Raw genomic sequence first — 22,965 nt, 5'->3', positions numbered from 1 at the left:
ATGCTTGGATTTGCAGTCCTGACCATGACATAGTAGGTTTTGGACTTATGCTTTCAGCTAAACATGTATTTCTAATAATAAAAACCTGATACAGGCTTGGAAACAAAGATAACTCTATGATTTTATTCACTTGCCCATAAATGACTAAGGAGGCACACACAGGACATCACATTTATAAAACTAGGTCCTATCTATACTATCTATATTAATATTTCTTTTTGTTTGGCTGGGGTTTTTGTTTTTCCTGTGGAATGCCTTTCTTACCTCTTTTGTAGAAACAAAGGCATTTAATTCACAACCTAAAATTTCACTTTTGCTAGAAAGCACTTGCAAGTCATAATCTCAGACATTATTTTCAGACAGGGCACGAGTATGTGAAATATGCAGTTCTTCACTTCATATTAATAGAGCCACACAAGGAAATATATGCTCCTTTTCTATCACAGGTCTGCTGATAAAAGCAGCCTGGCTCAGGGGAAAAAATGGAGACAAGTTTCTACAATAAATGCATAGTCTAAAAAGCATCAGTTTCTGTAATGACAAAAAAAGGGTCTCATTGAAGCCAGTGTTACTATTTGTGCAGAAATCCTCAATCTTTCCCAGTAGGCTAGGAGAGAGGAGGGTGAGTCAGTAGTTTGGTTTTGCTTGGGCTTGTTATCAACTGTTGTCCTTATGAGATTGTGATTTTGAAAGTACAAGTTGTCATTCTTCCTGTGTTCTCTCTCTCTTTCTCTGCCTGGGGGGGGAGCAGAAATGTTGCAAGATGAAGCACTCCACATCTCACCTAAGATAAGAGCATCTTCATCAAAGGAAGACATGGCCACAGCTATCTGCAAGTAATCTCATGAGCCAAGAAGGCAAAGCATCAAGTAGCGTGGGAATGGTCCCATTCCAATCACAGCGGAAACAGTGCAACCCACGCACACTCATAACCATAGACTTTTACTAGGAGGGAAAAATGAAAATCTAGTGGGAAAAATAAAGGTCTTGTGCAGGTGACCACACAGTGAAGGGTCCAAAACTCTTTCCTTACCAGGATCTTATTAGCAATGGAAAGTAATCTGCCATACACTTGTAACAGACAAATGTTTGCTTCCAAATATTTAAGTATCAGTTGATGCCTTGGAACATAACTTGATGCAGCAGATGGCTGTGGCCACAGCAGCATGAGCAGGGGGTTGCACGTCTGTTGAGGAGCAATGCAGCTCCTGGGAGCAAGACACAAAGTATGATGACAGACAAGGAAAGGATGAACAGAATACCATCTCCACTGTGCAGCATTGTCTAGGAACTCAACACAGCTGGGAGGGCCACCAAAGATGTAAGAGCATGTTGTCATTCCTGGTGACATGGTACACACTGGTGGTGTATTAGACTAGTCTGCCACAAAACACCACATTGTCATATAGAAGCGACCACAGAGATGTTCCACGTGGCTCCTGATCATGCTGCTGTGGTGCCTAGACTGGTAGATGTTGCTACTATACTTCTTCTGGGATCTTGAGTCCCCTCAGTCCTGCTACATCACCCTGTACAGTCCCTGCATCCCTATCCTACGTAGTTTTCACACTCCTCTGAGGCACTGAACATGTGAGCTCTGCACAGCCTTCTGAGGGTGTATGGATAGGTGTGGACTCCCTCGCCCACACTCCAAGTTAGGCGAAAGCAAGCCAGTTCAGATCTGAAAGTCATGTATTTGCACAGATTTAACAACTTGGGTACAGCCCTGGGCCACTCCAGCTACACAGATTCCAGAAGTGGGTGGCATCCAGTTGGCTTGGAAAATGAGTGAGGCAAATGTGTGTCTGTCTGCACCTGTCCTGGTCAATAAATATGAGTCAACAGCATCATTATTAGGAAAATAAGATTAGGACAGGGACTAGGAAGGTCCACCTACAACATCCAATCTGGTCTCACTCATCATGGATATCAACTGCGTGTATGATTGCATCCCCAATCTTATCAAGCTCCACCTGAAGATAATCTAGGATGTGTTTGCATACCCTGTTCCTAATAGGACAGTACATAATGAGACAGAGCCTCCTGATCCAATGGTTAGCAACTTTCTAATTCCAGAACTTTCTAATTCCAATTCTAGATTACTAACATTTTATTATATGCATCTTCTTTCTACTACCAATTCAAATTGCTTTTCTTACTCAAGGTGTTGGATATCCAAGAAGTTTGTAGACAACAGTGGTGTCCCCTATCCATCTGCCTCTGGCAGCTCCACCTGCCATCCCTACTCTGATAGTTTACAACTTCTGGTCCACATCACACTCTCTTGTTTTTGACTGATGAGCTAATATTATGCTCACTTGAACTTCCCGATGAAACTCTTTGATACAGAGGAGAATCTCAGATTTGCTTCCATCTGTTCTCTCCTTCACCTGGAGGTCATTTTTTTTCCTGTTCTATGTCAGTATCACATAAGACTTCATTGCTACATCTGAGACTCCACCTCTTAGCTATCTCAACTATATCTCCCTCACCTCTGTTGCAACTGTCTTCCGTAATTTTCTACTTTGCCATTCCATCATCTCCCTGATTTTTCATATCCCTTTCCACTATTGCAATTTAATTTCTTAATTTTTTCTTCTCTATCAGTTAGTCTTTTTTTGTTTTAATTTTGCAACTGCATCCTTCTTCCTCTCTTACCCTTCAGGTAAGTTTCCTAGATCCCAGCCTTAAAGAAAGAATGACAATTCTCAGATCTCCTCCTACAAATTGCTACACAAGCCACCCCTGCTGTTGTTTGTTTTGGGTAGGTAGAGAATTCCTTGCAAGAGTAATTTTTCCTTTGGTCTTGCCTGTAACAGTCTTTCACAAGATGCTGAATGTGTGCAGTCGTAGGCAGTAGCTTTGACAATACATATGAAACCACCAGCAGATCTTGTACCACCTCCTGGCACATTTGAAGGAAAACAACCCTAGGCATTCTTCTACTGCAATGTAAATCATTCCAGTATCTTCAGACCTGAGCAAAACCACTCCTGTTTTCTATCCCATCCTACTTCTTGCTATCACCTTTTCGGCATGCTAAAGAAAGTGTCCTAGGAAAGCATACTTCTTTCTTTCCACTAATCTCATTTCTGGGTGATGTGGGAAGCCTATCAGGAAGACAGAGAAAGATGTTAGATAGCTTAAGTGTTCACACAGTTATATGCCTAGGAAATACACTTTGTTCTGCTGACCTCCAGAATATTTTGACTTCTCTATCTAACTTGCTTCTACTGTGCTGCCTGAGATCCTTCTTTCAAAGGAAACTGTTTTCATTCATTAATCTGAGTTAGTTTGGACCAATGCTTTTGCATTTTGAAATATGTTTTAGTTTACAGAGGTATCTTCAAAAGAAAGCACTGGAAAGTAAAAACCTACAGTTTATTATATGGGCAGTTTAAGAAAAGCAAAACCAAACTATTTGGTGCTTTCTATAAAAAGGAGATGATACAGAACACAAATAGTTTGGGGGTTTTTTGAGGGGGGGTAAGGGGGTTGAGGCAGATGATTTTTCAAGTTCTGTTTTTTATTACATCCACCTCAGAAAGTAGATAGAAGATACAAAGTCCTACAAAGGGGGTTGAACTTTGTCTTCTTGGACACAGATTAAAAGAAATCAAAAAGGTGGTTGTGCCCACTCTTGCAAACAACTGTAAATTCTAAGTACAATCCAGGGAGACTGCTTGTTTAGGTCCTTACATTCTCAAAATATGACAATATCTCGGAATATATTTATCCACTTCTTGAGCAGACTTTCACACCTGCTTGTAAAACAATGAAAGGACAAAGGTACAAAAAGAAATATTCAGGATTTTGGCTCAGCTGAGTAAGCAACTCCTGACATTTCTGATAAAACTGTAAAGAACAACATAAGGAAAACAGGCTGATAAAATATAAATAATGTTTCCTAGCTTCAGGCATATGGTAACCCACATTTGAGTTATGCAGACTGGAAAGACCTGCATCTTTGTGGAGATGCAAATACTTGGTACTACTTATCTGTGTTTTAAAAACAAAAAGCACAATAAGTGATCAGCTTGATGGTTAGGATTTTTCCTCCCTTTCCCACAAAGGTAAGTAAACCATCACTGCCCCAGACCGAATCCCAGCATTAACCCATATCCTGTTAGGCTTTGTGCCAATGAAAGCCCAGCAGCAGCATCAGGATGTGCAAACACAAATCAGTTCATGCCCAATCCACCCCAGAGCTCACAGTGTGCTGCAGACTCCAGGGGCAAAGTGCAATGTGCACACAGCTTGCATTGCATATTGCACTCCTGCACCCACCTGTTCCCAGCAGTCTTTCCTTTGGAGAGCTTGAGCAGCCCTACTGAACACAATTCCCTCTAAGAAACACACTTGTTTAGTGACTTAGTGACTAGAGAGACATCATTCTCTCAAAGACAAAAGTTTTTGATTATTGAACAACTCACAATGCACCAGAAAAAATATGGCTTGTTTGATTTGACACAGGGTCCAAGCTCAATCTCCTAACACACTGCAGCTCCTCTCCCATGTTCTCCACGGCTGTGCAGCATCTTTCCTGGGAGGTCTGTGATCTACACAGTTAGAAGGTAGAAAAAGGGTAGGGTGATCTATAGATTGACTGCTAGACTGATCCATTGGGAGTACCAATACTGCTGTCAGATGCTAAAGCTGATAGCATGTTGAATTAGATTCAATCCTGCTTGGCAGCTTTGTGAAATCTGTAGCTATTATTTGTGAGGGAAAGAAATTGCTGTTGAAGATGACCCACCTTTATGCTGACAGCCGTGGTGGCCGTGGGACTGTGATGTGCACAGGCATTGAGTATTTATATTTGGAAGGAATCTGATTTTCTGCAATCCAAGTTAATACAATTTATTGCTTAAGTCATCTTGTGGCACCATTATTATTATTGGCATTTTTAGCTATTGAAGATTCCTGTTTGAGATAGAGAGTTTCCCACAAGACTGTCTATGTCTGAACTGTGTGGATACAACACAACTACTAAAATTCAAAGACTAAGACTAAAAATATTGAATTTTAACTCAAGAAGACATGTGGACTTCATAAATAGTGAGGTTATAGCTTGTGTAGTTACAATCAGTGTTCTCAGGCTGAACAGGAGGAAAAAAGGACTCCTTGCTTCCAGAGGCAATTGCCTGACACAAAAGAGACACACTTATATTAAGAGTTCTCTGAGCTGCTACCACACATGGATTTTTGTCTCTTGACTGTCGCTTCCACATTAAAACTGCATTGAGCTGAATTTCTCTGCACATCAAACTAATCAGTAACAAATAAACAAAATATCTCTCTTGTGCTTCTCTTCCTTGCAGGTCTTAGCTTATCAAATGGGAATGGCAAACTGCAGCTGTATAGTATGTTTCTGGAATTGTTATTGGAATTTATTTGGCACTAGATTATTATATAAACATATGGAAAAAAATATGCTTTGGGTCTTTCCAGTTAAGCATGTGTGAAAATATCTATGGTACAGTTCCTACCAACAGCACTTGATGAGTTTGAGGGAGCAAGAATACATCTTTTAGGAGATACTCTTGCAAGGGATTTAAACACACATCTCTGGGAAATGCTGAGCATAGATTTCCTTATCTCCTACAGAGTCACTAGTAGTGCAATTAACTTCCCATACATCAATCACTGAGTGAGTTATCAAGCAGACAAGTCTTGCCCTGTGATTTCTGCCACCTACCCTCTCACCAGTGACATTCATTGCAACTCTAAAATCAGCAGCCAGCTAGATTTAGAGACATAAAAGTTAGCAGTATAGATTCCCTACCTTTTTACTTGCAGCCATCTATCTGTCAGCCTGGATGTCTAAGCCTTGTCAGTTCAATCCTTTTGTACCTATGCTATGTAAAAGGTCACTATTTATAGCCAGACCCAGACAAAAACATAGCCCTTACAACCGAGGCTCTCAAAAAATAATAAACTTTCTTACCTTCCACCAATTCTTACTGAATTAGACTGGCCTAGGGGTTTCTTCCAGCAGAAGATTTAGCCTGACGAGAAGCAGAGATTAGAAGTAGATAGACAACAGTGCTGATGTTTAATTTTTAAGGAACTCCCAGTGGAATGAGTTTGCCTTGTTTTTTTCTGTTTTTTTTTTTTTTTTTCTTATTTCACAAAAGGATTGCACAAAAATGAAATCTGAAGTAGTTTTGATGAAAGCAGTGAGCCCTGCTGGTAAGTCATTTAATAATTAGCTAAACAAAGCTCTTGACAGTTCACAGTAGGAAATCTGATTCAAAAAGGGTGGAGAGAACAATCTGATAGATCTGTATTTCAACATATGTATTTCATCAAGTAAATCTTTACTGTTTCCTGCCACCTAATGGTATACATTAAAAATTACAAACCAGTACGACAATTCTCAATTTATGCTATTTCTAATAGATGTTGATATATTTAAAATAGAGGAAAATGAAAGTTAGGGATAAAAATGTGAATTCTTATTTCTGGCTTTCAGTGAGATCCAGGCTGTCTAAATTAGTCTAAATCCTGTGTTTTAGTGAAGCTATATTTCTACATTTAATGCCTGTGCTGCCTAAGGGTGCCACTGAAAACCTGTTTAAAAATATCCTGTTCATCTAAATTAAACTTAGGCAGAAGCTTGTCATATATGTATTTAAAACAATCTTTTATATAAAAGTCAAATCTTTTATATAAAAGAAAAGTTTAATGCACAACATTGCCATAACTGAGTTGTGTTTTTTGAATGGGGCATAGAAATGCTGAACCCATCCTAGATTTCCAGACCTATACATATTGCATGAGTGTTAAGCATTCCTTCTCTTGGTGGTGACCCATAGAATTTTCAGGTACTCTGTGGTGATGAAAGTCTTTAGTCATAAGAGAATATAGAAAGAGACACTCTATATTAAAATTAAAAAAATGGACCTAGATATTTTTTGCTGGGATGAAGAAAATTAATTGGGTAAAAAGAAGTAATAATAAATGCCACAACCAGCTACTTTATTTAAAGACAGCTGCAAGTAGGTGACTGCAGTAGTGCAGAAAGCAGTGCCACACTGAAAGCATCATTAGAATCTGAATGTGAACCAATACCTGAAACCTAGTCTAGAAAACAACACCTAGAACATTCTGTAACTGCACAGATGGGCAAACTAAAAGGAAGAGATATGTAGAAGGAAAAAAAATCCCTTCCAGTTTGGAATAAATTTAGGCAAACTGACATCTGAGTATGGGATTTGGCTCTTTTAAAATTAGTAGCACAGGTATCCCTAAAGTATGATCTAATTTTGGGTAGCTTTGATTATTCACACTCTGAATACAGTTCTCTTCAATCTTATGCTTGACAGCAATGAAACACGGGTCTGGATACTGCACTGACTTATGCAATACTGCTTCTCTAGCTGGTGATATGTGTTCAAAAAAATGGCCAGGTGATGAACAGAAATTGATGTCTCCACAAGTAAAATCTGGCATATTTTACATTTATATGGCTGCAGCAGGACTTGTTCATTGCCTGGTAGAGTACACATTTGTATGTTTAATTTCAGAAATTACTATTGACATTCTGGGGAGACATTTATTACTTTTGTAACTGATCACTGCTCCCACTCTGATCAGCAGCTGAATGCCAGCCTGTGGTGAGGTGAACATTGCCTCAAACACTTATTTAAACTTCTTGAATGTGTTGCTTGATACATGGTTATCCCTAGAGCAGCACCAGCCAGCAGCAGACAGAAAACTGTGGAAACCTGCTGGGAACCCATGGGATCTAAATGTGACTTCTTCAAATCACATGACCATTACTTAAAGCCATCTCTGTGTATTTGTTTTTTGAACACTGCTTATAATGTCAGATATATATATATATATATATATATATATATATGTATATAAACATATATACGTATATACATACACACAAATACATTCAATATACCCGAAGAATCCATCACTCCACATGTTTCTGAATCTGATTAAAATTTTTGGCATACTTTCTTGACCAGCTAAATAGCAATTCTCACTTTATTATTGAACAACAACACGTATTTTAGAACTGCAAGGCATTAAGATTATTTCAGTATGACTTCACCAAGCAGTTTTGCTATCAAGATAATAATTTTTGTTTGAGCTATAGTACATCTTCCACAAAGAAATCTAGTTATGATTTGAAGAGTGGAAGTGATGAGAATCCAGCATGTTCTCAGGTAAATTGTTCCTACATTTAACTATCCCCAGGATAAAAATGTGATCCCCATTCCTTGCGCAAATTAGATTTAATTATGATTTTTTTTGGCATTAGAATTGTGAACTGTCAAGTATAAGAAATCATTTCCCTGTACAGGTATTTCTAGATTAAGTTAGTAGAAAATAGAGTTAAATATGCTCTGCGGTTTCAAGGCAATTAAAACTGATTGAATTAACCAGAGTGGGATTTTCATCCTGTAATTACGAAACACTGAAATGTCGTATAAAGAAAGCTGAATAACGTCTCTATGGATAGACACTGAAGTTTCCAGCCTTGATTCACTTAATGTTATGAATTACTCATGTAATTTAAAATAGGACTGTCTTCAACTTTAAGAGTGCAGTATTTAAAAATCTAAAAAGCAATTGGTGATGAAACCCACAGTTACTATTCCAGACTGAGTGGGAAGTAGTGTCTTACCACAGAGGTGGGTCATATGGCAAAAGTAACTAGCTGATTTCTGACCTTACATGAAAATGAGTGCAAAACTATGCCATTAAAGCCTCTTTTCCTTTTTTTGTTTTTTTCTTTCTGCTCTGTGTCAGGCTACAACTTGTCTGGTTCCAGATAGATTGCCCTGACCTGCTTTTTATCAAAGTGTAAAATAATAATTTCTCTGCTAAACTGCAAAAGGGTTTCTGGCATTTATGTTACCTAAGATGAAACCATTTATTTCTAAGTCCTGTTGATCAAACCCATTACTGCCCTGATCTTGTTCAGTTTGTCTTACTCATTTTTAGGGGTAAGACAACCATTTCTGTTCCCACATTTAATCTGTACAGGACTGACAATAAAACCAGTCAGGCCAACTTCTCTTTTTCACGTATCCAAGAAAGAAATGACTGTCCCTAATCAACAAAAATCCCCCTTTGTCTGAGGGAGGAGGCATGGGAGAAAACAGCTCCAAAGTATCAGCACAGAAAAAGGACAAAGCAGACAATAATTAGGGTAGAAGGAAGACAGAAGACAGCAAACAAAGCATGAAAACAGCTGTAATGCCAAGACCTAGGATGAGCGTGACAAGAGCGCTTACTAGCAGCTCCTATAAGAGGGGGTGAAACAGCTAATCAGCTGTTGGGGTGGAAACATGCAACAAAATTCCTTCCATGAACCACAGAGCAGGGAGGAAAATTTACAGCAACACTCTAACATGTCAGACAGAGGTGACAAGAAAACAACTATGCTCGAAGGAATGCGACAGAAATCGCCTGGATGCTTCATCGTCTACAGAAATGTAATTTAAAGTAACACCTACAAGGAAATGTGATAAGTTTAAGGTTCAGTTGCAAGCTATGTAAAAATTTTGAGAGATTTTGAAACAGAATAGTAGACCCATATGTTTATGTCCAAATCCAGTATTGCAGTTTGCTCACAGTTAGATCCATGTCAATCAGAGGCAACAACAAGGACTTCAAAGGAGTTACATCTGATTGATGCTGGCATAAATATGGCCATAATCTGGTCTGGGTCAGTAGGGTCTGCAATCATCATCATATCCTCATTAATTGCTTAAATAACAAATAATACTAATCCCTGCCAGAGTTTTTTAATGGTTGTCAAGAATACTGAGGATTTGCAAAATGACTAATACATACAGATGGGAATGCAGTTGATTTCAGCTCTTAATGTCTGCTGTACAGATTTAACAGAAGAGGCCCTAAGTGACTGAACAACTTCCAAAAGAGAAGAATGTCTTCAAAATGTAATTGAAGTTGCTGGAATATCATAACATATACCAGCAACAACATGGATGTAATTATTACCCCATCAGAGCTGGAAAGACATAAATACTGGGACTAAACTCCACTATAATATTGTTCAGCCAATGCACATTTGGATAAAACTCTTTGATTGCCTTTTTTTTTTTTTTTTAAATTACCAGTGCAAATATCCAAGGCCATGTGGACAAAGCATCTTTTGTACTCAAAGGGCTACAACAATTTAGGTGTTAGTATATCTTCAGATACCTTTTTCTCTTTCACCTAGGTCTGACTAGCAGGTGAACATCTTACTGAAGATATTTCTTATTTCCACCCTTCCATCATAAATGCTATAATTTCCTCTGTAAGATACTGGGCCACACGACCATTCTTTTCCTTTTCAAGTTCCATGTATCACCAGGTATAGGAGACAAGAGTCACAGCATGGCATATACTAACTGCAGATAAGCAGAATATATCTTACATTTCATAGTATGAGTTTAGCAATTCACAGTAACTGACACAGTAGTAATAGATGAGACAGCCTCATATGTAAAGTAATTCCTTTCTATACTATTGCTCTCCATTTTTCAGTTTTGCAGATTTTGCCTCAATGATGCAAAATATAGCTCAATTCCTCCCACTCAGACACATTGCTTTCTGAAATACAAACATTTGAAGAGTAACCTTGGATATTTTTAATATCTTCCACTATTAGCAATACATATTACATGATTATGTATCACTTGATGGTTATGATGTTTTCCAGGTACTAAACTTTTTCAAATATCTATGTGTTGCCTTCAGTTGAAGTTGGAAGCAACCTCAACATTTGACATTTATACTCCTTGTTCATTGCAAAGATGGCTTTTCTATTGTTTTTTAAAATTCTTAACCCCTGTAGAAACTTAGTGCCTTGTTTCCCTGGAATATAGTGGGATATGTTCAAACTTTTTTGATCCCATGATCAATCACTCAAAATTTGAGTGCTTTTTCAGGATAAAGAGCATGTTAAAGAGCAAGTGGATGATACTCCCCAGTTAGCAGGAGGATTAAGCCTTTTATTTTGCACAATCTTAATGATTAAGAAATTCTAAATCAACATGATATTTACTTTTTCACAAAACACATAATGAAACAATAGTCTTCAATGAAATGGAACTGTGGTCATTACAGGGATATTCAGTAATGGCTTGGAACTCAGAAAAAAAATCAAATCATAACAGTTATGTATATATTATGTTAGACACGAAATCTAACATTCCAGTATTTAAACCAGGCCCTGTTCACACAGGGTTACATATGAGCCCTCTTATTTGAAAGAGGTGATGCCATTTGCATATAATCCTACTTTCTAGCCTTTTTCTTTGAGGCACAGTATTGAGTTAGAGTTCTTGGAGCAAAGTAAAAATGCTAGCCAGTATGGTTTGTCTTACAGATAACATCAAAACAGACAGGGAAGAACAACTCAAAGCTTGTCACATGCATTGGAGGCTGCATGAAAGGGCTTGATGAAGAGACATGCACAAGGACAAGATGTGAAGCACTGACAAAAGGGAAAGTCAAAAAAGATTGATCTAGAGACAACTGAAAGACAGCACGGATGGGTGTACAGAGGAAAAAATAGAGGCTGCAAAAGTAGACCAAGTAGACCAAGGAGATTCACCTGGATGATGGAAGGAATGCGAGGTCGTCACACTTTGAAGAGGAGAACATTAGAAAGAATGTTTTTATAAAACCTGACAAAGAAAATATGTGCATATGAAAGTTCATAATTTTAATAAAATAATGTAACAAAGGTCTGAGGAGGAGTGTTTGGAAGAAAAGACCTTGGAAAAATTAATTTTAAATAAGACAGGCTGAGAGCCAGGTTGGATGGGCAGTTGAGAGGGATTCTGAGACGGAGTGGAACAGGTAATATCTGCAGGTTGATGAATTCTTTTTACCCTTCTGGGGCAGCTGCTGGGGTAGAATTTGAGGATTTCAGATATTTGTGAAGGGAGCCTAGAAGAAAGATGGAGAGTTTTACAAGGACATGTAGCGACAGGACAAGGGGGAATGGATTAAAACTGGAAGAGTATAGGTTTAGAATGGATATTATGTAAATAATTCTCTACTGCAAGAATGGTGAAGCGTTGGAACAGGTGGCCCAGAGAAGCTGTGGATGCCCCATCCCTGGAAGTGTTCAAGGCCAGGTTGGACAGGCTCTGAGCAACCTTGCCTTGTGACTGGTGTCCCTGGCACTGGCAAGTCTGCTGGAACCAGATCATCTCTAAGGTCCCTTCCGACCCAAACCAGTCTACGATCAATTCTGGGGTGGTGACACTCTTGCAGTGGTAGAAAAGAGAAGAGTTTAGGGGGAGAGGTGAAGCCTTTGGTTTTAGCTGCGACTGTGACAGCACCGAGGCGAGGCCTCCCGTGGCCGTGCCTATGTCTGCGGCCATGGCTGTGCCTGTGCGGTGGCTTGTGGCCCTCCCTGTCCCTGTAACTGTGAGGGCGCACGGCAGCAGCGCGCTCCCGCCCTCAGGGCGCGCTCACGGCTGCCGCGTGCCGCGCGCGTGCCCGTGCCCTGCTCGTGCTCGCGCCCTCGACCCCCGGAGGCCGCGCCCCCCCGCGCGCAAGCAGCAGACCAACCTCCCTCCCGCCCACTCCTCCACCCACCGCGGAGCCGCTCATGATTGGTTCGTGCCAAGGCGGCGCTGGCCAATGGGAGGCCGGGCCGGGACCCCGCCTCTTTAGAACGCGCTGCCGGCGGAGGGCCCGGCATCGCGGCGATGGCGGCGGCGGGGCGGGCGCTGCGCGCGGCGCTCCCCGCCGGGCTCTGGGGCCGCCTGGCCCCGCTGCCGGGCGCGCCCCGCCGGACCGCCGCGCACTTCTCTTTCCAGCCGGACCCGGCGCCCAGCGAGTACGGTGAGAGCGCGGCTGGCCGGGGTCCACCCCACAGGCCGGCCTCAACCTCGCTCTGCAGCCGGGTCCGTCCTGTCGCCCCCGCCTTCTTGGCGGAGGCTGCCAGTAACCCCGTCCGGGATGGGAGGGAGGGAGGCAGGCAGGCAGAACCCGCCCAGGGCCCGGTGGGGCGCTGCGAGTCGGGCCCCGGGCGGCGGAGGCATCCGCCCGGCCGCGTGACCCCGCTGTGTCCTCGGCACTCCCAGCCGCGGGCGCTCCGCAGAAATCCTGGGCTGTGGGTGGGAAGGCCCCTGCAGGCCGCTGGCGGGGCCGGCGGGCCCCCTCGACAGTGGCGTGGCGAAATGCTTTGGGCTGTCAGAGCCAGAGCTGCGGTAGATGGGCCCATCGTGTGCTCAGACCTGCAAGGCCATCCTCGGCCCCTGTCCTGCACCAAAAGCTTCTAGCAGTAACTTAGTGACTTGATATCTATCCTGGTTTTTGTATTGCGTGCTTAGGTCATAAGTGTGATAATAAACCTGTGATGAATAAAGACTGCTGTCCACTGAAAGGTTCGAGGTCATCCTCGTGGTCACATGGTTGAGAGTAAACACAGATAACTTGGAAATGAGCAGTGCTTGGCGTTTTGACTTTTTTTTTTTCTGAGATACATCCCTGCAAATGGCTAGCGCTGAGTTCTCCTGGAAGAAGTTTGCCAGCTGCAGAACAGCTGTTTCTATCACGTGAACCTCCCTGTGCTCTAGAAAACTTGTTACTTGGTTGGATACCTTGGTGTTGCATCTTGATCATGACCAACAGAAACAGTTTCCATTAGTGACAAAGATGTACAGTCGACCAAGGTGCCACGTGGTGAAGTGTGGGTATGGCAGGTCCCTGCTTGAGATCATGCAAAGCTCTGGAGTGGCATGCCAGTTATTGCCATTAATTAGTAGAAATCTAATTCCCTGTGAGTCAAAATACACTTTAAAAGTATGTGAAAAGCAGTGAAAGTGAAATAAAATTATGGCAATACTGCTCCTGATATTGTTAAGCTATTGCTTTTCCAACTTCACAGTTCAAATCTAAAAGGCACAATTAGTTCCCCCTTTCCTCTGTGGGGCTTATACAAAGGCCTGTGTTATAAGCAAGAAAAGCAGGTTAGAACTATCATGGTGAAGAGTCTCTGACAGTAGCTTAAGTAATAGCCATTTATTTATTTCAAATAGTGGCAGGATGGTATCTTGTAGAAAAGATAACCTAAGTACTAATGTGGACAACTAGGGAGAGGGAGAAACTGCTGCCATTCCTGAGCTTTTCTTCTCTTGAATTTGTAAATTTTGTTCATTAGGGCTTTTGTATAACTTGAACAGTTCCCATAACTTTTTATTTTCCTCATTTTCCTCTCCTTAAAGGGCCACACAAAGTAAGTTACCAAGTGAAGTGAAGTTACCAAGCACAGGAATGTGTAGGAGTGCAGCTATTCAGCTACTCAGGTGTGGCGTGACACGAGTCTTTAACAAAAAAGTACTAATGTTAATTAAAGATTTAGAAGGAAGGGAAGCTGTATGTTTGTTGAGAGGTACTATAACTACTGGGAAAAGAATGTAGTTCACCTTTCTGAATTCTAACACCTGTTAGTTTGTTTAAATGAGATTATTAGTTTCATCTAATAATCTCATTTATTTATCTAGTTTTACAGACTGTTTGTGTTGGTAGGTAGCATTCTCCTGGACTGTGGCTTCTAGTCATGACTTCAGAGGTTTTGCCAGTTAAAGAGCTACCAAATATCAGCCAAGCAATTTCTTACTTACTTGGTTTCTTTTAAGAATTATTTTATTTGCTTGGAGAATCTGAATTGGTTACAGTAGTAAGGACTAGGCTACTGTTTTGGTCCTTCTTTGCTTTCAGGTCTCCTTGTTTTTCCCAGAAGTGCTGGAATGAAGAAGGGCATTCTGGTAGCCTTGGTTTGAATTAAACAGCTTGCTTTAATTCAGCACCAAGTTTCTTTGAAGTATGGATTTGAAGCTTCAGACACTTACTAACTGCAGTGCAGAGAGCAGGCCAGTGGTCTAGAAATGTCTGGTTATAATAGATGTCTGTAAATGGGAAAGGCTGGAGCTTAAAAAAATATGATTAAAGAATGATAAAGTAAGCTTCAGTGAATTTTAGGGGCGGGGGGAGAGATCCCAGTCCTCAAAACAATGATGTGTTGGTTTCTTCCTTTGAAAAGGAAGGCATTCTTCCCAGTGCTTGAATGAGCTTTGCAAAGCTGCATCTGCTCTAGGAAAGAGCATGGTTTTTTGAAAAAAAGAATTGGAATTGTAGTCCTTGGGAAGGCCAGGTATACAGTGCTCAATCCCATCTATCCCATAATTTAAGTTTATTCAACAAATGAATCTTGGGTATTCCTAACAGGGATCTTGTTTTTCGTGGTAAAGTTTTTAGATGTGTTTGCACCACTGTTTTCTAATGTACTTCGTGTTTTGAACCAAATTAAATCGTGGAATGATCACTTTCACACAGGGCAAACTCAGAAGATGAATCTCTTCCAATCCATAACAAGTGCCTTGGACAATGCTTTAGCCAAAGATCCAACTGCAGGTACCTTATACTTGTTAGTGTATTTTGCTTTATATAAATTGTGTTTTGGTTTGCCTATTTATGTACAATGTTTAATGTATTTCTCATGGCCTGTGAAGTTTTTTAATAAGTTGTTACTACACTTTGATCTCAGATCTTAAAAACGTGTTGCATTAACAGATTACTAATGGATTATATGGTCTAAAATGCAGTTGCATCTCCTGTATTAGCTCTGTGTATTTCACTTGAAAGTGAGGACAGAAGATACATTATTTAATATGTTTAAAGTATTACTGATGAGAACTGTCCTTGAGGGCAGCTTGAGTCCCACTAGTAAGAGTTTTAAAAATGTAAACATTATTTTGCATTTCTTAAACTTTCTGTTCCCTAAAACTGGTATTTTTTAAGAGACCATATATTCCTGGGTTTGTACATTCTGCTTTCTTCCCTACCCTCCAAAATTAATTTATAGCTTTACAGTTTTATGTTCATTGTTGTGCATAAGCAGTGTAAGATTTGCTAGGCTTTTGTGGTCTGGATAACCCATGACTTGGAAGATGTTACTTCATTATAGTGGGATTTAAAAGCCTTATCGTAAACTATTGCACAAATCTATTTAGTCCACTTTTAATTCTTGAATATAGCAGGAGGCCTTTTGCTTCTGTTGTCCTGACAAAGGCATGATGATGGCCAGATATCTGAAAGGCATGAACACAGCTGCTAAGACTGCATCATCTTGTGTAATTTTGGGTTTTCTTTTGAGTTTGTTATTAGCCTTTTTTGTTGCTGCTTTATTCACTGCTCAGCCTAAAGTTTGACTAATTGCCTAATCTGCTGGGACAAATTCTGTGTTGTGTGTCCAGTACTATGCCTGTGTATGTTCCCTCTCAATCTCAGCTGTTTTATATGCACCTCAATTAGATTAAACTTAGACAACTGAGGCTAAATTAGGGCCAAGAATAGATTTTATTGCCATTTCTGTAGAATCAGCCATATAAAAGCAAGTAGAATGTTAGTCCATCAGGAGCCTAGACTCATATATAATCTTGAGCCTTTAGGGAACCAGTTGCTCTAAGGCTCCAGTCTTGCTCCTCAGCTTTGCAGGGCTTAGTCTTTGTAAAGCCCTTTGCAAGACCATGTTGGAGTTCTACAGTCCAGATGTGAGTTCTCAGAATCACTGCACTTACTGAATTAATTAGGACTTCACAGAGGAAAACAAGTCCTTCATATGTTTTCAGTTGTATGGGAATTGAGCAATTGTTGTTTAAGTGTGGAAATCCTCATACTTGTGTTGATGAGAATTAGAATGTCTCCAGGAAAATACATTTCAGTGGCTGAACTGAATGAGTAAATCCATTCATGTTTGTGGATACCAGCATTAAATATGAATATTTTTTGTAGATGCCAGCTGGCTCAAAAGTAAGGAGCCATATGGTAACTGAAAGGACTTGCAATGATTTTAAGTACATGAAACCCCACCCAAATTATTGTTAAAATTAGAGAAGTGATTTAGGGACATAGCTCAATCATATACTCCATGAATGCATTCACTTTACATCTTTATAGAATTTAGTTTTCTTTAAGTGGTGTCACTGATGTGATTAGCACAAGTATGCTAATCCCCTTTTAGTGATTCCAATCAGAATTTTATTTTATTTAATTAAGAAGAGTATTTGTTAGGCAAGAAGGTTAACTTACTATTTTGTGTCCTTTAGAATATGGAAAACATTGAGGAATTGTGGAATAATCAGAACTGACCCTGGTTCATGCAAACAGCTGTTGGTGATATTGCTGCACATCTTACATGTTTAAAAATTTTAAATGGGCAATAGTTGTTACTGTGAAGCAGATAACAAAACTGTTTTGGGAAAACTGGATGTAACCATCCCCTAAATTCAAAGAAAAAAACCACAAACAGATTAGTTGATATGAAGCTAAGTTTTAAAGGCAAATGCTTTTAGTAATAAAACTGTATTGACTACAAGAATAGTGGTGTTAAATACTGAGAACTGTCCTAATTATTAAGTAGTCATCTCTTCTGTAGAGGAGTTCCTTTGAAGTCACTCCTCAGGGGTCTGGCAAGTATGTTTGGAGAAGGCTTGACATTTCATTTTGGGCTGATATTTTGAAAACAACTTCAGTTTGATGGTTTTCAAAACATTATATTTATTGAAATCTGTGGATGAAGAATAAAAATGGTTACCAGTTGTAGCAGAAGGCTTAATTTCAATGACTCATTTGTGAGTGAGTGTAATAGCTTTTTTGGAATTTTACTCATTTCGTTTTAGACACTGTGTTATTATAGGATATTTCAAAAAAGTAGATAGCTAATGAAAGCCTAACAGAATAATTTTCATTAATTCTGTTGTGTTCTGATTCCTCATTAACCTTGGTTCTTCGTTTGTTATAGTCAGGGTCTGCATGAGAAATGCTTAGATCTAGATAAATCTTGAAGTGAAATGAAATGTTAGGAGTCACTTTTGTTAGTGTCTCATATAAAAGCCTTTGAAACATGGTTGTTTAAAAGTAAGATGCATTGGAGTAATGTTATCCTCTCCTACTGTTCTTATTTTCAGTTATATTTGGTGAAGACGTGGCCTTTGGTGGTGTCTTCAGATGTACAGTTGGCTTGCGAGACAAGTATGGTAAGTTTATGTAATTTATAAATCTGACATCAGTTTCATATTAACATCTCTGCTCTTTTTCTTTTTTTACCCATTTTGCTGTGAGAAGTGTTGTTACTGGAATGCTAAAAAAACGTAAAATCAATGTTTCCTGTATTCAGGCTAATTAGTGTGTAGTATTTTACAGGTCTTGGAAGCTGGTTGTGGAGGCAGTAACATGATACAGCTTTTAATTTGGCAGTTGCTACTCCCCCGCTGCAATTGCTACTCCCCCACTGGGCTATTACAGAGAAGAAGAGGTTATAACATGTTTATTTTCAGCAGCTTACTTTCTTCAAGGCACAGAGATGACTTGGACCTTTTGCAGCAAGTGATTAAATCTATTTAATGATAATAAAGATGTGTTACAGCCATCTTGGAGAACAAACATCCACCTTTTTTTGAGTAAACCAAAAAAGGGAGAGGATGAAGACTATACTTTAGGAAGTTTCAGAAACACAACCATATTTTGTTGCCTTGCTTCTCTGCTTCAATTATTATGTAGATGTTCTCTTGCTCTCCAGTTTACACATTAGTGATAGAACTTCTGTTAGCCATGATCTTCAGTGCTGCTTGTTGAGAGTGAGGCATCGTTCTGTAACTGGTGTGATGTATTGACATCATGCGTGTACTAGACTCCATATGAACACCAGGCCTCTGAGACAGCAACCAGGTTCTGGAAACACAGGCAGCTGATGTTATTTGGGAAGTAAGTAACAGGAGCGAGCACATGATTGCATAAGCAACCTTCTTGGGTTTTAGTGAACATCTGCAGTTTAAAAGACAAAAGGGACAAATTTTATATTGTTAGGGTGGTGCTGTGAGGGTCATTTGATGGGTTTTTTTGATGTAAGAGAGTCATAAATTATTGGAATGAAGAAAAGTCTTTGTAGTAGCATTTTATTGGTAGTGTATTCCAACCTGCCAGTGCTGTTCAAAGACTCTGTGACAGCCCAGGGGGGGGTCTGTTGAGGGAGTGCACAGGACTGTTTACACTGTGCTAATCAGAATGATGGCCAGCAGTCACAGCACATCAGCAGTCTAGCTAGAGTCAGGTTTATTTCATGGGTATAATACCAAAGGTTTTTAATGAGGTTTTTGAGGAAGCTATGATGTGACTTCAGGAATATTTTGAAAGAACTCCTTTAAAATGTGAGAGGGAACATAGGAATTGTACATATATGAAGTACAATTGTACTTATATGAACATTGAACAAGGACTAATGAAACTAGTATTGCCATTTGCTCAAAAAGGGTACTAACCTCTTCAGGGTGAATAAGAGCAAATAAAAGTTTGAACAGGAAGAGAATCTGAAGATAAGGTCCTGAATTTAGGACTCATTTATAGAATGGGAATTCAGTTTTGTAAGGCAGATGAGAGGACATGGGTAACTCAGCTTCTTTCTTCACTGATAGTGAAATTCAGTAGAAAACAGGCAGTGGTTGAAGGGGGAATGGCAAAGATGAACTGGAGGATGTACTGAAAATATAGTTACAATGCTGAGGAGAAGCAGAAAAGACTGAAAGTGCAAAAAATTGAAAGAATACAATGTTTTGAGGGGTGTGTCTGCCTATCAGAGCAGTTCCAGAGATTAAATAAATTCTAGATAGAATGCTTGTTTTATACTCCCTATAAAATAAGTGGAAGTGACAGATGGAAGTGACAACCAACCAGCCTGATGAATCTAATGAGGAAGATTACATACACTTACTGACTCTTTCCCCACCCCCCTCCTGAATTTACTGTCAAATTATAGTAGGTAAGATGCAAGTAATATTATGTGGGGTTGTTTCCATATGTTGATATAAAATATGAAGGAATGAATGGGGTTTTTTTCTTCTATCCTGGAAGAGAGGCTGATTCTTGTTTAATTTGTTTAGTTTCTTTTTCCTTGTAAATGATTAAAATCACTAGGTGGCAGTCTATGCCTGTAAGTTGTTATTTTGATAAAAACTGATAGTTCATTTTAAAGTACTTTTATAGAGGTCAAGGCCTAAATATAATCTAATATTATAGTAGGAAGAACTTAATATAGTAATACTCAGTAGTAGTATTATAGAAATGTTGGTTGGTGTCCAGAATGTTACTGAAGTCTCTCTGGAGAGACAGAAAAGAAATTTGCTTTTAGAATAAATTGGTCATTAAATATAAAAGCTGTTTATTTTTTTTTCAGTGGAGTGTTACATTGTATAAACATAGCCAGAGGCCTATACTAGTAAGTGAAGGAAAGCTCATTGACTTTTTAATGAAATAAATGCAACCTTTTGAGCATATGAATTTTTAATGTGCTACCAGGAATTATGTTTAAAAATATTTAATTAAGAAATTGTATGTAAATAAGCCAGTGTGTGGAAATTTAATTTTCATGATAGTATGACTAAAGATGGTATGTTTGTTCCTATGCATCTTATGGTAAGGTCTGAAATACATTATTCCAGTTTTCTGGCATTGAGTTGAATGTTTAAAAATCTGTGGCTGTATAATTCTGAAAATTAGTAGAATTTCTGAAATATTTATGCAGAGTGCTCATTTCAGATAAGGGAAAAAAGTGTTGTACGGTTTTTTTCCTTTGTCCCCTCTCTCTGGTCTGGTACCCTGGAAGGCATATTCATGTTTTATTTTTTAATCTTCTTCCCCATCACCCTCTGACAGGTTTTTGATTGTCACTGTTTTGCAGAAGTTACATCCTCTAACCTCTAGAGTATCTTTATCGAAATAAGGAATGCCTGCTGTGCCATAGTCCTGCTCTCTGGAGGTGTTTCCTGTCCTTAGAACAGTGTGATGTAAACTGCCTACTGGGTTTCGATAGCCTAGGTAATGTGTGCAAACATTTTTTAATTTTTTTTTTTTTTAAGGGAAGTACACTATTATTCCAATCCTTCAGAGAAAATGCTGTCCATTTGTCTTTGAGTCTGCAAATGGATTTGAAACAACGATCTTGGAATGGTAATATATGTCCTGTTACTCTGCCTGAGCTGTGAAATAAAGTGGCAACATGTAAAGATCGATATCATCCTCATGACAGAAATACAGAGATCAGAGGTAGGAATTAGATGATAGGAGGTAAAGAAATAGAAGGAAAAAACAGGTAAAAACAAGGGAAAAATGGAGAAGGTGGACAGAAGTGAAGACTGAGAAATAAGAATAGCAGAAAGAGTGATTGACAAAGGATGTCATTTAGAAGAATGCTAGGGCAGGTGTTTTTTGTGTAACTCAAAAAAAAAAAAAAAAGACTTCTCTATCCTACTGTGGCCCAGAAATGAAAATTACATAAACAGGGAAGTGAAGTGTGTGTATATATATATATATATATATATATATATATATATGTAATACTTTCCTTGAATGTTCTTTCTACCATCCTCCAAACACATAAAGCTTGAGGGCTTCCTTATCTCTAAGTGCCTCTGTGGTGATTTGGCCTCTGTGGTGATTTTTCTTTCATACCATTCTGGCCTGCACTTGAAGGGAGTATCTAATGTGCACTTGCTGCCATGTCAAAAGATTGTCCTTACCAAGGGTAAGGATCAGGAACTTTCTGATTTCAGAGCTTGATATTTTGAGATTGTAGAATAGGATCAGTCCTTGCTCAGAAGTCTGAGAGTCCAACAGAAGAAAGGTAAGCTTGGCAGGTCTTTCCCCATAGCAGTGCTTGAATAGGAGCTGACTTTTTTTGGATGTGTATGTTCACTTTTATAGATGAAGTCTGCAAACTTTTTGAGGTTCTGCTCAATTTCCTATTGCGCAGCAACCTGCACTTCCTTGTCATGGCATGTCCTTCTGTTTGCCATCAAGGGAGTCCAGGTGACTGTGTAAGTTAGATTCCCAGTATTTACAGGCCTGAATAGATTGTTTTCTAAATTTTTGAGCTATTGAAAGTTATTTTTGACTGAAAGAGTAGTGTAAATGAGTCTTTTACTTTTCAGTAGGGAATTCCTGAATAATGCAACTATTTGCAACTATTTGCAAATACAGATAGAATGTGAATACATTGAATGGGAGCTTTTATTTCAAAGATTGTCTCAGTTCCAGGAGGATGTCACTGTGGTATCTCCTACCAGAAGCAAATGCTTGCCCAGGGTATAAGAGACTTGGCCTAATTCTGTCCCTCAGAAGTTCTGAACTAACTCCACAAAGAGTTGACTAAGATAGCAAAGCTGATTTTTTTGGAGATACAGCAGCAGTTGTTCTTTTGAATTATTTTGGAATGAATTTGTCTTTTGCTCGTGTGGTTAATGTGTCACTGTTTGGGATCCTCTGTGTAATCATAGAGTGAATAAGAGGAAGATAGGGTTCTTCCCTTCTGGATTAATGTCCCATCACTGATTGGAGAGTTTTTGACTCATGGCTTTTTATTTTTTATCTGTTCTGTTTGGTCTCTGTTATTGCTGTCCTCCTCTTTTTGTGTGTCAGTGCACGCAGAGATGTAAAGCCCACAGCAGCTTATGATACCCTCAAACACAGTCAATTAGAACAAAGTGCTTTTCCCAAGGTTTCTGTGTAACATTGCTGAAAATTCTAGAGGAATGTTAGCTGCCTTCATTAGCAATGCAGTGTTGGCTGTCAGTTTGTGGCCTGATTTAGTCCCCAAGTTTTTTTCTCATCTACTGCTGTGCAGCCACTAATTGATTTTTTGCTGGGTGGATGCTTGATAAAATGAAACTCAGTAAGAGCAACTGTGTGTCACTCCTATATGTTCGTAGGATAAAACAAAATCAATCTTAGATTATTTCCTTTTAGGTAATACTGAGGTTCACACATGGCTAGAGACATTAATACATGCAGAGAGTAGTAAATGTGTAATAAGCAGCTTTATTTTTTTTTCTCCTTACTCATTTTATGGTTTTGTCATGTAGAGTGGAAGGGGAATGAACAAGTAGCTTGAAATTTAATTTTCTTTTTTTCCGAATA

General features: G+C 39.3%; 1 protein-coding gene across 2 annotated transcripts in view; it reads left to right on the top strand.

Moving 5' to 3' along the window:
• Positions 1 to 22,965, top strand: part of BCKDHB (branched chain keto acid dehydrogenase E1 subunit beta) — a 133,440-nt gene that overhangs the window by 11,360 nt on the left and 99,115 nt on the right. The window contains exons 1-3 of one of the 2 annotated variants that reach the window (XM_059842559.1): positions 12,696 to 12,837; positions 15,334 to 15,411; positions 17,967 to 18,035. In XM_059842559.1, the coding sequence (XP_059698542.1) occupies positions 12,702 to 12,837; positions 15,334 to 15,411; positions 17,967 to 18,035 (283 nt within the window). In that variant the 5' untranslated portion in view covers positions 12,696 to 12,701. Of the gene's footprint in view, positions 1 to 12,695; positions 12,838 to 15,333; positions 15,412 to 17,966; positions 18,036 to 22,965 lie in introns of those variants that run through there. The other variant, XM_059842558.1, reaches the window with a different exon arrangement.

The sequence above is a fragment of the Haemorhous mexicanus genome, chromosome 3, assembly GCF_027477595.1.
Source record: "Haemorhous mexicanus isolate bHaeMex1 chromosome 3, bHaeMex1.pri, whole genome shotgun sequence".
In the NCBI taxonomy this organism is placed as follows: domain Eukaryota; kingdom Metazoa; phylum Chordata; class Aves; order Passeriformes; family Fringillidae; genus Haemorhous; species Haemorhous mexicanus.
This window is presented reverse-complemented; position numbering and strand designations above follow the sequence as displayed.